At 42.0% G+C, this 15113-nt stretch overlaps 1 protein-coding gene across 1 annotated transcript in view; it reads right to left on the bottom strand.

The window, feature by feature from the left end:
• Positions 1 to 15113, bottom strand: part of IBTK (inhibitor of Bruton tyrosine kinase) — a 108035-nt gene that overhangs the window by 13449 nt on the left and 79473 nt on the right. Inside the window, exons 18-26 of the mRNA XM_073675619.1 lie at positions 14820 to 14937; positions 13212 to 13272; positions 12742 to 12869; positions 10416 to 10528; positions 9976 to 10124; positions 6621 to 6784; positions 6318 to 6410; positions 5841 to 5984; positions 2590 to 2736 (exon numbers count right to left, since the gene is read on the bottom strand). Of these exons, the coding sequence (XP_073531720.1) occupies positions 2590 to 2736; positions 5841 to 5984; positions 6318 to 6410; positions 6621 to 6784; positions 9976 to 10124; positions 10416 to 10528; positions 12742 to 12869; positions 13212 to 13272; positions 14820 to 14937 (1117 nt within the window). The remainder of the gene's footprint in view (positions 1 to 2589; positions 2737 to 5840; positions 5985 to 6317; positions 6411 to 6620; positions 6785 to 9975; positions 10125 to 10415; positions 10529 to 12741; positions 12870 to 13211; positions 13273 to 14819; positions 14938 to 15113) is intronic.

Here is a 15113-nt window from a genome sequence, read left to right on the forward strand (position 1 = left end):
TCTGATCACTGCTGAGCTAACATTTAGATATTTTCTAGCCAATCTTGAACCTTCCATGCACCAGGACTCTACAATATTCTTGGCATTTTCACTTTATTCCTCTCTTTGGAGTTTAGTGTGCAGATTTATGCAACAACACTACAGGAAAGGGTGCAGAATGGAAAACTACACCCAGACCGCAGCAATATCCCTTCCAGTATGGGAGCGCATTCACTATACAAACATGGACCAAAAATACACACGCTCAAAAATAGGTTTTTCTACATTTTCTCAGTTCACACACACAAAGCTTCAGTTCCTGCTCAATAAATATTTGAAGCAAAATAGTAATTATACTGGTCCTTCAGGACAGAAGGGAAAAGTCATAAAAACTAAAGATATGAAGAGGTTACAGCTACCACTATGTCAATGGCTATGTATAATCCTCTTCCTAAAAAGTGGTTTAGATCTGAACACAAGGTACAATGCAAAGTTCCACCAATTATGCCGGTCATGAAGTCCCGCAGTCAATGGGCTAATAGCAAACTAGTCCTATAAAGTCTGGAAACGTCATTCTGGGGCTATGGCAGTAAACACATGAATCTGCACCAGAATTCCTCTATAAAATGGTAACATCTACTAATCCAGTCTACAAACTAAATCAGTGTGCAGACAGACAGGCCATTGTATGATCAGCCCATTACCATACCAGCCTAAGGGAGAACAGAGATTTATGAAAATCATCTAAAAGAATGAACATGCAATGGAAGATTATATAACCGGGTGCCATTGGCAATGCAGACAGGCCCATGAAGTTCCTTGTTAGGTGCAGAGTTTAGATGTATACTGTGTGCACATGACAAAACTGTTAGGGTATGTTCAGATGTGGCAAAGTGGGGGTGTGGGTTCAGTATTACAATGTAAGTGGATGGGGTTCTAAAAACCCCATTCACATGAAGAAGAAAAATTCTGCACAAAAATCTAAGCATGATGCTAATTTTTTTTGCTGAAAGAGACTTATTCTAATATGACTAGGGTGAACATTTTTGACATATACACACACACACTTGCACAAAATTGTTGGTACCCTTCTGTTAAAGTAAGAAAAAGCCACAATGGTCAATGAAATGACTTGAAACTGACAAAAGCAAATTTCAATGTAGATTTACTGAATATCAACTAATGAAAATCAGACTCAAAACACACTAATGAAAATGGCCTGGACAAAAATGATGGTACCCTTAACTTAAAGGAGTTTCCCACTACTAGGACAACCCCTTCTCGATCTGAACGTCTGCCCCTGTTAAAATAAAAACACTGATCATCTCCACCAGAGCCAGAACCGTTCCAGCGGTATCAGTTCCCGGGGCTCACATGCGCTCACTTCCTCCTGATTATATATACGCCCGAAGACGGGGGCAGACACGCCAGCACTGATTGGGTGCAGGGCTCACATGACATAACGTCACATGAACCCAGAGACCGCGAGTGCTAACACAGCTGGAACAGCGCGGGGACCGGAGGTGAGTAGAAGTGTTTTTATTTTAAAGGGGGCAAACATTCAGATTGATAAGGGGTTGTCCTAGTAGTGGGCAACTCCTTTAATATTTTGTTGCACAACCTTTTGAGGCAATCACTGCAAACCAAAGATTCCTGTAACTGTCAATGAGACTTCTGCACCATTCCACAGATATTTTGGCCACTCCTCGTGAGAAAACTGCTCCAGCTGTTTCAGGTGTGAAGGGGGACTTCTCCAGACGGCATGTTTCAGCTCCTTCTACAGATGTTCACAAGATTTTAGATCAGGGCTCAAAGAAGGCCACTTCAGAATAGTCCAATTCGCCATTCTTAGATGCTTTCAGCTCTGTATTTTGGGTCATTATCCTGTTGGAGGACCCGTGACCTGCGGCTCAGACCAAGCTTTCTGACACGATAAGTCTGCAGTCACTCTGTACCTCTACTGATTTGAATTGGAGGCAGATGTGTAGTACCAAGCCCCGGCCACTACAAGTAGACGGAGCAGCTTGGTAAGTGAGCACCTCCGTCTGTGGGCCGCCGACACAGACAGCTGATTAGCGGGGGTGTCAGGGGGAACCCCGGCCGATCAGACATTGACTTATGCTATGTATAGGCCGTCAATGTAAAAGTATTGGACAACCTCTTTAATTTAACATATCCTTATGGTCAATTTTTTTTCAATATTCTCTCAAGGGTATCACTTTTCTGTCCAGGCCATTTTCAGTAGTTTTTTTTGTTGAACTACAATTCAGCAATGTCTGATTTTCATTAGTTGATATTCAGTAAATTTATATTAAAAAAATATTATTTCAGGGATCATTGTGTGTTTTTCTTACATTATTATCAGATGTATACCAACAATTTTGTCCATGTGTGTATTTCACCCCTTCATCCTAAAGAAATCAGTGGGGAATCCACTGCAAAATCTGCATGTAACAACTTTGAATTTTGTTGTGCAATTGATATAGATTTGCAGTAAATCCAGTAGTGAAGATAATCTGCCGCATCTGGACTCCGTTCTACAATACATTCCTAATCTGGGACATGCACAGATGTCAGATTCCCAACCATCAATACGCCCTATTCTTTCACCTTGCAGATTTGTGAGGCTCTGCTTCTGCTGCATGGGTGGATTTTTTTCCAGTATCTCCCAGTGTACTTAAAACAACAGATTTTTGCTCTTGTCGAAGGACGTCACGGAATGACTTAGGTTCTCCATCGTGATGTAAAGAGGTTGCCCTGCAGGAGACGAGTGTGAGAAGGAATTAGTCATTGCAGTCATGGATGAGAACTACATCTCCCACAATGCAATTACAAAGTTACGCTGAGAAAATTTGAACTTTGGTGCAAATTTATTTTCTTATTCAGACTAAGACAAAAGAGAAATTTGCTGGCCAACATTCCGTCACACATTTTAGAAAATTTCCTTAAATTAATTATATTAATATTTAATAATTATATATTATATTTATTGTTCGATTAACTACACCCGTCAACGTTATTGGATATGCATTTACCTATTTTGAATGCTGTAATAGTATCTACCATTGATAGCTCTTGTAGAACATACCAAAGATGGACTGCTTTAACTGTAAAGACCCCTTTCCCATGTCTAAATCAACCTTCTAACAAATCACAGGGTGGCTGTCACTGTATCTGGTTAGAGGCCTCCAAAAACTGTACTACTCAATATTACAATCTGTTCCTACATTTCTGGAGTGATGTGCCCACCTGCCTGAGGGACAAAAGAGAACTATGCCTGGCTTGGTTTGCAATATAAAAACATTAATTTAAAATGTAAAGACATGGTATTCCAAAACAATATGGAAAAAAAAGAAAGAAATCCTTGTTGCTCATAACATCCAATCACTTTAAACATCATATGATTTTACTGTTTTAGGGCCTAATGGGTAACGTTTCTCCTTGTGGAGAGTGACAAGCCAAGCCTGGCATGTCAGAGTGAGGAGAATTATACGCCATGCATGCTCTTCTGGGAAATTAAATATGCTAATTGTCCCATCAGAGAAGAAGAAAAGTAGAACTCTATGCCACCTACTGGAAGCAGCGATCCTAAAGTCAATATCGACTCTTTAACAAGCCTTGAAATATGACTTAGGATAAAAGCCAAACAGGTTTGTAACTCTCCACAAGGAGAAACATTACCCCTTAGACCGCAATCCAGAGCCTCTCACCTAGCCAAATCAGATCTCATACTTTGAACTAATGAGAGGCAATATCCCGAAACACAGTGTGTACTAACTGAGATTCTGGTTTGGCTTTTATTCGAAGTTATAGTGCAAGGCTCGTTAAAGAGTCAATATTGACTTTTAGGATCGCTGCTTCCAATAGGTGGCGCTAGAGTTCTAGTCCTCTTCCTCGCTGATTAGCTGTTTTAGAAATAAAAGACCAGCCTTAAATGGCTACCAGTGTTTTGTATCGCTAGACAAAACCCATCATTAGAGATGGGGCAGAGCAGCTCAGTATAGAACTATGACCCTTTCTTCTCGAAGGAGAGGCGGGCAGAAATAAGAGCGATTGGTGTATTTATTTTAATCACTTATATAGCACCATTAATTCCACACCGCTTTACAGATATTACGGGCACTGTCCCCATTGGGGCTTACAATCTACATTCCCTATCAGTATGTCTTTGGAGCGTGGGGGTAAACTGGAGAACCCGGAGGAAACCCACACAAACACAGGGAGAACATATAAACTCCTTGCAGATATTGTCCTTGGTGGGATTTGAACCCAGGACCCCAGCGCTGCAATGCTGCTGTGCTAACCACTGAGCCACGGTGCTGCCCCTATGGATTGATTGAAAGACTACAGGGCCGAAGCGAATTGTTTATGTCAGAAAACTGGTCGCAAATTTTTTGTGCAACACAGTTCTGCCAAAATGAGCAGAACCGGGGAGAAGCCAGCGCGTGGCGGGACAAGGTGTGGCTACTCCCGCTGTCTAGCTCTGGGAAAGTGGCGGTGTTTCTTACACCAGAAAAGTTACTCCAGTTTCTGTCTGGAGTAACATTTCTGGATAGGCGCACGCCAATAAGATGCACCAAATTCAATATGTAGTGTGTGCCTTTTAATGAATTTACACATCTTATTTCAGCTTTCCCCTCATTAAGACTGGCGCACAAAACACCATAGTTAATGAATCACAGCCTACGTTTTTAAATGTGACGGGTGCCCTTTAAGTACATATTATTAAACTGGATCACTGGGGCTAGAGTAAGACTTTAGGCCCTATAAATACACTTTAATCTTTTGAGTTATATCCTGTAACCCACTCGGAAACAGAAATTTGACAGATTCACCTAAGATGACTTATCTCTGGCTAACGAACTGTAGAAGAATTTATTTCATAGCTTAAAAGATGGAAGAAAAACAGAGGTTTCTTCTGGAATGGGAAGTCTGAGGTATTCTTAGTCCTTACTCTTCTGAAGTTCCCACCCGTCTGGCACACAACAGCGCCAGAAATACTGCTGGATTTCCATAGCAAGTATTTCATTTCAATGGATTTCACAAGTTGCACACCACTTAAGTTATGAATGGAAACCAACCGTCCCTGCCAGAATAATTCATTGATTGTTAATGTACATACGAACTGAAGCAAAAGATCAGGCTATGCTCAGCAAGAGAACGTAGTGCAGATAATCTGCTATTTATAAAGAACGCCGGGCTAAATAATTGCCTGACACAATAGGACGTTCTGCCGCATTTACAAGGGAATTGGACTTCTAATCTTGGAGAGTGCTGACGGACTCGGGCCAAGATTTTATCTGAAACAGGTGGGGAAATTACCATTTCACTAACAAGCGTTAAATGCCCTTTTATTTTTCACTGTTCTACTTTAAAATTGTTGCAAAATTACAATAAATATTATTGAAAACTAAAACACAGCTGAAACAGTAAATGGTTTATATCAATAAAACCAGAAACGTTACCGTACACCAGGAAAAGCATAAAGGATACCGTGCGGAAGAAGTAATGAAACCTAATGATATAATGACGCCTGGAATCCTAATACTTCTGCACACCTCCCTGCAATGCACCCTCTCCATTACAGAAAATTTGAATTAACCCTATGAGAAGCATATTTAAAGGACTACAAACTATACATACCCCTGGCTTTAATAAAAAAGCAAACCTTAAAATGATTGTCTGGGAACTCTTGTAAACCTACGTCTACACTTGTATAAGTCTTACATTTATGGATGTATGCCCAAATGTGCATGTTCACACTGTGCATTAAGCACCGCTCCTTATTATCCTAAGACCAGGGCAAATGGAAAACAAGCGCCCTGGTAATAGAGGCCTATAACGCCCCCAGGTCTATTTACCAGGTTTTCGGTGGGCTCTTGATACTTGCAGCGGGAGTACTTGTACCACTTTCTGCACTGCCACTTGTCTCTTTAGATGACATGGCCATCATCTTCCTCTGCTTTTGAGAGAGCTTCATCCCATGAGCCGCAGGCTTCTGCGCTCTGTAAAAAAATATATCAAAGCATAATTGTATAGTCTACAAAATCAGCTCCATAATCCATATATTGGTGCCTACACTGGGCAGCATCATTCACTGACAGATGGTAGGAATTTCTATGGGATGACAGCCTATAAACAATTGATATTAGTCTCCCATTCTCCAGATAAGCGAGGGTAGCAGAGAAGACCTGCACCCATCAAGATTTTAGGGTCTTCTCTTCTCATTCATCGTAGCTACCAAAGAGGAGGCCCAAATACAAACTCTTGAGTAACATGCCTCTGTTACATAGGAAGAGGTTTGATAAATCCTTATTTCAAACACTAATGGTACTAACCCAGTCACTAGTTTTGGTGTAGCTCCACATTTTAGTATATTTTCCTCTATTTCCATGATGGTTCTTAGGTCCATAGCAGGAGGACTAACAGGACTGTAGAAGGGAAAAAAGTCGAAAACAACGTCAGTTTCCACAAAAAGAAATTGCCTTAAAAAGACTATAGGCATTGTAGAGAACCTCTGACTTGCTCAGCGTTTCTTCTGTATTTATGTGACTGCTACAATTATTTTATGATTCAAAATGAAAAAAACATTATAGAATTTCCAAAGCCAACCCATTGACTGCATTGAAACACATCCTTACCTGAATGCCACTGCAACCCAGTTGGGTGATGAAGCGGGAGAAGCCCTTGAGTTTGGAATAGCTTTTGGAGAAGAAGCCGTGTTCTGTGGCATCTTAGTACCAGCAGATCCACTCACTGTTGGGGATGAGGTGATGGAACTTGCACTGTAAACTTTACTACTTTCCTATTGAATATAAAGAACAGACTCTACAATTCTTCTGCAACCACAAATGTCTAAGACAACACAGAAATGAATCGAGAACGTGTCTTTACAGCACATGCAACCAATTGCAGAAGGACCAGCGTAGAATAGACTATTGTTTTCCTGATCTTGTAAGGAATGTGATGAAACCTAAGTTTATGTACTAGTTTATGTGCTAGTGGCCACTATCCTTTCAGGATGATCAGTCTTAAAATCCAGAAGACTCAGCAGGAACATGTGTGATCTCATCGCTGGTGAATTATACATTACGAGAGAGAATAGTAACTCATTGACAAAGACCACAACCTGCTGGCGTTCCTTTAACACAATCTCCGGGCCTCAAATAATTGGATCTCTGTTGCTTGCTGTAAAATCCTCATCTCCTGTACATTTGGGGGACGCAGAAAATAACCCTGAGTATAGCTGCTGCAACTAGGAGCCGGACACGGAGCAAAAAAGTGTTATCTCCTCTTACCAGCTCTACCTCTCCTTCAGACATTTTATTAAATCTGTTTTGTACCTAAGCATTAGGAGTAACCATGGGACAAGGCTAAAAGCCAATAATACAAAAGCCATATGAGAACCCAAGGAAGACGATCCTCCATGGGAAAAATGGTTGGAAGATGCTATGTCGCCTAATTTACAAGACTAAATAAGGTATTTGCAGAGTGTAGCAAAAAATAATACAACCTATGTGGTTAGTCTACTGTCATGTGCAGATCCCTAGGACAGAGAGAGGCATTAGTGGGTTTAAAGCTACGCAGTCTGTAGACACTAATGTGGGGAGAAAGGACCAAGTAGTGGCCATACACAACTGGAGAACACAAGCACTGCCTTGAACTACCATCTTCCAAAGGGGGCACTCCTTGCCTTTTGACTGGTATGCCTTCTCCAACAGCTGACCAAATTTGGCGGCTATAGTAGCTTTAAATGCTGACAGACCCCACCTCGGTCACTTTCAGGAGCAAATTAAGGGAGTTGGAAATAAGTTTGCAAAAATAAATGCGCAATGTGTGGTATGCTTTACTCTGATGGGATGACCTGGCAGGACGTGGGTTCGGTCTTAGTTGAAAGCACTGTCTTCTCCCAGGTGATAAGATATCCCAAACTACAGAGAATCCCCTCCAGCTCTGAAGGCTGGCATCTATAGGGTAACCTGTACTGTGAAGTGAGGGTAAGCATTGGCCTCAAGGACTGGCTAAGAACCAAGAGCACAACATACTGTAAGGGAAAAAATTAGAATGACCTAGCGTGGACGTAGATCAAATCTCAGAGGAACAGATTTACACATAGAAGTGGATAAGTGCAATACTGAGCAAAGAAGATGACCCAAATGGAAGAAGGACCTTGGGATGATACTGTAAAGCAGACCTGGAAACAGTGAGGCCCACAGGCCACAACCGGCCCTCTGGCTGTTCTAGTCTGGCCTGTGGACAGAAACAGCCGAAGGGCCGAAACAAAGCCCTACGGGCCGCACAGTGCCCTCCACCGCCCGCCGTCCATCCGCCGCTCGCTGTCACCGTTCTCCGTGTCCTCTGGATGTGTACAGTGGTGAATACATTGGAGTACGGCACCGCTGGCTCCATCTTCCACCAATCAGCATGCGAGTCCGCAGTTGCGATTACGTCATTTCATCGCATGAGCTGTGGACTGCGGAGAGTCAGTGCATGGGAGAGAGCAGAGGCAGAGTGCCAGGGGAACGGGAGCAAGGTGAGTATATGTTGTTTTATTTCATGTGTATGGGATATTTGTATCTATATAGGGGCTGTGTGGGGCTCATGCTGTATATAAGTGGCTATGTGGGGCTCATGCTGTATATAAAAGGCTATGTGGGGCTCATGCTGTACATAGGGGGCTGTGTGGGGCTCATGCTGTACATAGGGGGCTGTGTGGGGCTCATGCTGCACATAGGGGGCTGTGTGGGGCTCATGCTGCACATAGGGGGCTGTGTGGGGCTCATGCTGCACATAGGGGGCTATGTGGGGCTCATGCTGCACATAGGGGGCTATGTGGGGCTCATGCTGCACATAGGGGGCTATGTGGGGCTCATGCTGCACATAGGGGGCTATGTGGGGCTCATGCTGCACATAGGGGGCTATGTGGGGCTCATGCTGCACATAGGGGGCTATGTGGGGCTCATGCTGCACATAGGGGGCTATGTGGGGCTCATGCTGCACATAGGGGGCTATGTGGGGCTCATGCTGCACATAGGGGGCTATGTGGAGCTCATGCTGCACATAGGGGGCTATGTGGGGCTCATGCTGCACATAGGGGGCTATGTGGGGCTCATGCTGTACATAAGAGGCTATGTGGGGCTCATGCTGTACATAAGAGGCTATGTGGGGCTCATGCGGTATATAAAAGGCTATGTGGGGCTCATGCTGTATATAAAAGGCTACGTGGGGCACAGGCTGTATATCAGAGGCTACGTGGGGCACAGGCTGTACATGGGAGGCTAAGTGGAGCTCATACTGTACATGAGGGGCTATGTGTAGGCTCATGCTGTATACAGGAGGCTATGTGGGGGCTCATATTGCATACAGGAGGCTATGTGGGGGCTCATACTGTGTACAGGAGGCTATGTGGGGGCTCATACTGTGTACAGGAGGCTAGGTGGGGGCTCATACTGTATACAGGAGGCAATGTGGGGGCTCATACTGTATATAGGAGGCTATGTGGGGGCTGTTCCAGTCCAGCCCGTGGACCGAGATAGCCGAAGGGCTAAAACAGTGGCCCACGGGCTGCACCATGCCCTCCCCCAAGAGCGGGGGGAAGAAGATAAAGGGGCTCTGAGAAGGTATGTTGCCTAATCTCGGTTACTCATTCATATTTATAATATCCACGTCATCCCTCTCCAACCTTCAAGAGTTAGCTTGAAGTATGAGCAGGCAAGAACACCTGGTGATTCCATGGCTTTTCAACCTGTGTCTCAGAGCAGTATGGAGCCTGCCCATATACTCTATGTCACGGTCTGAGGCTACTGAAGGTCACACTGGGTCCTTAACAGTTATGACCGAGAACCACTACCTAACCCTACGCCTTAAACCATAAAACAAATATTTTAGTGCAGATTTATATGCTATCAGCAGACAAATTATATATAGTAAAGCATGATGGAAGTGGAAGAAAAGAAAAAAGGAGATGACAACTTGTGAACAGGAATACTAACAAACCTCATTTCTTTGGAGCCTGAAGGTGGCAGTGAAGTCAGGTGACTGTAAATCTCTTGGGCTGCTTGCCCCTGCGAAGCTTCCTTCAGAGTCCGAAGTTAACAACTCCTGAAGTGACTCCACTGAATTGTTTTTCTCAGATTTAAAAAATCCTGAAAATAAAAGAGTGTGAAATTTAGATCAATACGTAGAGCTGAGTACAGACAAAGGGACAATGAAATAAAGGGAAAAAGGTAGAGAAAAAGTCTCTGAAACAAACTCAAGAAGGTGTTATTTCTCCTACCACCTATCCTCAGTTATACTGCACTGAACGTTAGGAAGAATGTTCACATTAAGTAAAGTGCTTGTATTCTGCCTTGTAAATGCCGAATTAGTAATATTTCAGTATCAATTAGTACTTTAAAAACAGTGGCTTAAAGGCACAAGCTAAATTCATCCTATACCTGATGATGGTGGGCTCTGAATGATGTCCGAAAGGTTGTATCCTCCAGAGCTGTCAGAACGCTTTCTAGGCTTCCTTTTCGCTTTTGTTTTGGCTTTCTTGAAAAGAGCTTCCCTAGAAAAAGAAAAATCTAACAATTATGTTCTATGGGAAACATCTCAAAAGCATTCAAATCTATTGGTTCTCTAGTGTTAAAGAGGACCTACCACTTGTCATGAATATGTACTTTTCTTACCTGGTCTAGTTTTTTTTTTGTTCCTATACCTCTCTGTTCCTTAGATATGGCCCCCCTTCCTTTTTGCAAATCCTATGTAACTCCACTATTATGAGCCAAGCAGGTCAGATCCCCAATGAATAGGACCATAGAAAAGAGTGGAGGATCACATCCACTTGCTTCACAAGACTACATATACATTCCGGGTGCAAAAAGAAAGACGCCATGTTAAAAAAATTACATATTCATGGCAAGCGGCAAGCCTCTCATCTAGCCAAATCAGATCTCATACTTTGCACTGATGAGAGGCAACACCACAAAATACCGTGTCTACAAATTGAGATTCTGGTTTGGCTTTTATCCAAAGTTATGTGACAAGGCTCATTAATGGGTTGACATTGACTTTTGGGATTGCTACTTCCAATAGGTGGCGCTAGAGTTCATGTCCTCTTCCTCTCTGAAGAGGCCATTTGTATGGCAAGTGACAATCATTTGAACAGGATCGGTCACATAATTTCACAATATAAGCATTATACATTAGTTATATTAAACTGACAAGACTGGTGTACTTCCCATGTCAGAATGGCTGGATAATTTTTTTTTCCAGTTACAAAATGAGAGAACTCATGAGTCCAAATATATTAATAAGCTAGACTCAATTATCGCCCACCAATCCGACTAACAGATCCTCAGTGTTCCTCCTCCAGCTGAGATCTCACACTGCTCAGTACAAGATGCAGCTGGATGGGTGGAGGTTGAGTTCAGCTCATGAGTATATACAATTGTACTTAAGCGTTCTTTGCTGGGATATGTGCTTCCCTATGGTCTTTTGGGTAACTATTTAAGTTGTTTACTGTCTGTGAATAACTTTCCCAAGTTGGTATATACCATTATATGTCTGATGGGTTTTATTTGGAATTCTTGGGAGCTTACACATATATTTATATGTGTCATATATCTATATCTATCTATCTATAAATAAATATCTATAAATAAATATAATGTATATTTTATTATTTAAATTTTGGTACATAGGCTTTCTGCCGCTCAGTACAAGCTGCAGCTGGGTGGGTGGACGTCGAGTTCAGCTTATGAATACAATTCTACTTAGGTTTTCTTTGCTGGACTAAAAAAAAAAAATGATTATATCACTAAAGATGTCACTGCAAAAACTCTAAACAAATGTCAATTTATGTACCAACATTACATTTCAGGAACAAATAAAATAAATTTACTTTATTTGCCATTGCTTAACGTATAGGGTTAGTCCCAACTTGGACATTATAAATTATTGATACCACATTTTAAAAAAGACATTGAAAAACTGAAATAAGTCCAGAGAAGAGCTACCAGGATGGTGAGTGGACTGCAAACTATGTCGTACGATGAACGGTTAAAGGATCTGGGAATATTTAGCTTGCAAAAAAGAAGACTGAGAGGAGACTTAATAGCTGTCTACAAATATCTCTCGGGCTGTCACAGTGTAGAGGGATCAGCTTTATTCTCATTATTCTCATTTGCACATGGAAGCACGAGAAGCAATGGGATGAAACTGAAAAGGAGGAGATACAGATTAGATATTAGAAAAAACTTTTTGACAGTGCGGGTGATCAATGAGTGGAACAGGCTGCTATGAGAGATGGTGAGGTCTCCTTCAATGGAAGTCTTCAAACAGACGTTGGACAGACATCGGTCTGAGATGGTTTAGTGGATCCTGCATTGAGCAGGGGGTTGGACACGATACCCTGGAGGTCCCTTCCAACTCTACCATTCTATGAAGTGGAGAATGAGGTTCCCCGACACCATATCAGTGTAATAACGCAGTTGCTGGCCGTGCATGTGCATGGTATTTTCCATTTTGAGAATGAAAGTGGGTGGAATGTGTTCTCCGTATAGACTGGAGGTCTAGAAAGGGGGACGACATATTAGACATTTATAGCACCAATAACCAACCATAATAAAATGTACCGTATTCTGCACCATAAAGTGGAGAAAGATATCACTGTTACTTTTCAATATTATTTCCATGCACTTACTGCAGTTGGTAATCATTCTAATTAGTATCACAAAAACACAGAAAACTACCAATTTCCATTCTATATCTTACACTTACGGAGTTAATTGTTCAGAAAAATTGTCATCTTTAGTCGACATGAAAATTTCACCATCTTCATACTCTAAAGTGCTGATGTCTGGTCCATCCAAGTATGGGGTGATCAGTCTCTTGTCCATGGCGGGAATCTGTCATTTAAATATAAAGCACTGTAGTCATGTAACGTCTTGTGCAATCACTAATGGTTAAAAAGAGTATTCTTGTGTGAAGCACTTACAGTAGGTCCTTAGGATATGCCATAAGTGCTTGGGAGAGCCCAAACTACTGTTTGCAGATATTGCATTTGCCATAAAAGTGTCACATGACAATACCCCTAGTCACACAGGCTTTTATAGTCATCAGAAGTGACACACTTAATCTAAATCAATAACTACCAGCATAAACAATATGTTTGGAAGCATACCAGATTCATTCACTCATCCATTTTTGTACATTATATAGTAGATTTTCCCATATACATTAATATTTACCATTTTTCTATAATAACTTGCCAGTTCCTTCAGCACTTCTTCACTCAAAACATCCAAAGACCTAAATACAAAAAAAAGTCAAGATAAAAAAAAAATGCATAAAATTGGATACAGAATTAAACATATCATTACTCATAAAGACCACCACTAAAGATCAGCCGATTGCTGGAGGTCCGGCTTCTCTGACCCCAGATGATGGCTGCTATCACTCAGGAAACCTGCATTTGGCCTTACATTTCCTACATCTTACATTTTATCCTGGGAATACGCACAAAGCATTGGCCCATGAGCATCTTGGTCGATACTAAAGGCCCCCATACACAATAGACCAACAGCAGCTAAACCCGCCGATATTGCCTGGATCGTCTGACAGGCTAATGTGTGTGGGCGCCTCACGATTTTCACCCAACAGATTAAGTTGGGGGATAGAAAACAAATCTGGCAAGTCCGATTGCAGACAGCCAATTTGTTCTCTGGGAGATAAGTCGCTGCCGCAGGAGTCCAGCCCAGTTCTTCCAGAGACCACCAGAAAGCTTGGCCAAGTCTAGCATTGCCATGTGTGGTGGGACTCGTAAACATTTGTGTATGGGGGGCTTCAGGCTTGGGCCTTATATAGCACTCAGTGCATGTAGTGCATGTCTGAGTTGTGGCTACTAACAACCTATTTCATAAAATTGACAGATTATTTCTGCTGTTTCGATATAGATTTATAACAAATTCATCTCTTATTGCTAATAGCCAGGTAGATGCTGCAATTTGAATTGTCCATCCTCCCAACCCCTATCACAATCACTTACCCCTTTGCAGTAAAAATCCCCCCCCAAGAAAATCATTCCCACCACGATTATAATCTTGTACCCCCTTGCGATAATTACCTCATGTAATGGTTAATATTTCACCAAAATAAATTGCCATACACTCCATCCCAAAACAAAGAACGCAAAGCGCTACTGCGGCTACTTGTTACATCATATGCATAAGTGGTTGAGAAAGGCAACAAGATAGGCCAGTGACACACAGAAAAACCTGAGTACTATTGTATGAGGGATTGATTTATCCTGTCCATGTTACAATCAACCATGCACAATGGCATCTCCAGGCCCACAAGAGCCCAAACTGCGGCGGGCGGCATGAAGATGGGTGACTACATTACACAAACATTACATGCGGCTGCGAGGGTGCGTCTTACAGATTGTGAGGTAGGTGCAGATGATTTACAATGGTACGGCACCGCTAACACACCCGGGAGCCGAGAGACCCCAGACAGATACTAGCATACATTACGGTTTAGGTTTCTTTATTTAAATCAAGAGAGGAGTCCAGTGGGAGACCCCCATGTAAGATATTCACATGCTCTAATAGGGCACATAAACACAGGATGGTCCACAAGAATTAGCCCCTTTATTCCTTAGGCCAACTAAACTCCAGTATCGTGAATTTATTTTTTTTACCTTCCTCAGAAATAGCCCATTGACATGTATGACAAGTATGATGATATAACAGACCACAAACCAATCCAAGGACTAAATCTGAGCACAGAAAGAAGTACGTTAGACCTGTATCAGACTCAACATAAAAGAATGGAGCAAAACAACGCACTCTTCATACCTGGCCTCCAATAAAGCTGCCATATTTAGTCCGATGAACTGGAAGCAGGAAACTTTGAGCTGGTTGGCATTATATAAAGCTGCAAGTTCCAACAATTCAGCAGCATTTTTCAAAGTCACTGGAATAGAGATGAGAACAAATTAGACTTTAATTAAATAATCTAGAAATAAGGATTTTGATTTCCATTTGTTAGCTCCCTTCAGAAAATGCTTGGGACAACCATACATATGGTAATCTCCTAGTTGGCCCGACTATGATAAAACCTGGAGATTAACAATAAAGTATATGGTAAGG

This window comes from Phyllobates terribilis, unplaced genomic scaffold (genome assembly GCF_046119375.1).
Source record: "Phyllobates terribilis strain yellow unplaced genomic scaffold, ASM4611937v1 Scaffold_3__8_contigs__length_932513732, whole genome shotgun sequence".
NCBI classification, from domain to species: Eukaryota; Metazoa; Chordata; class Amphibia; order Anura; family Dendrobatidae; genus Phyllobates; species Phyllobates terribilis.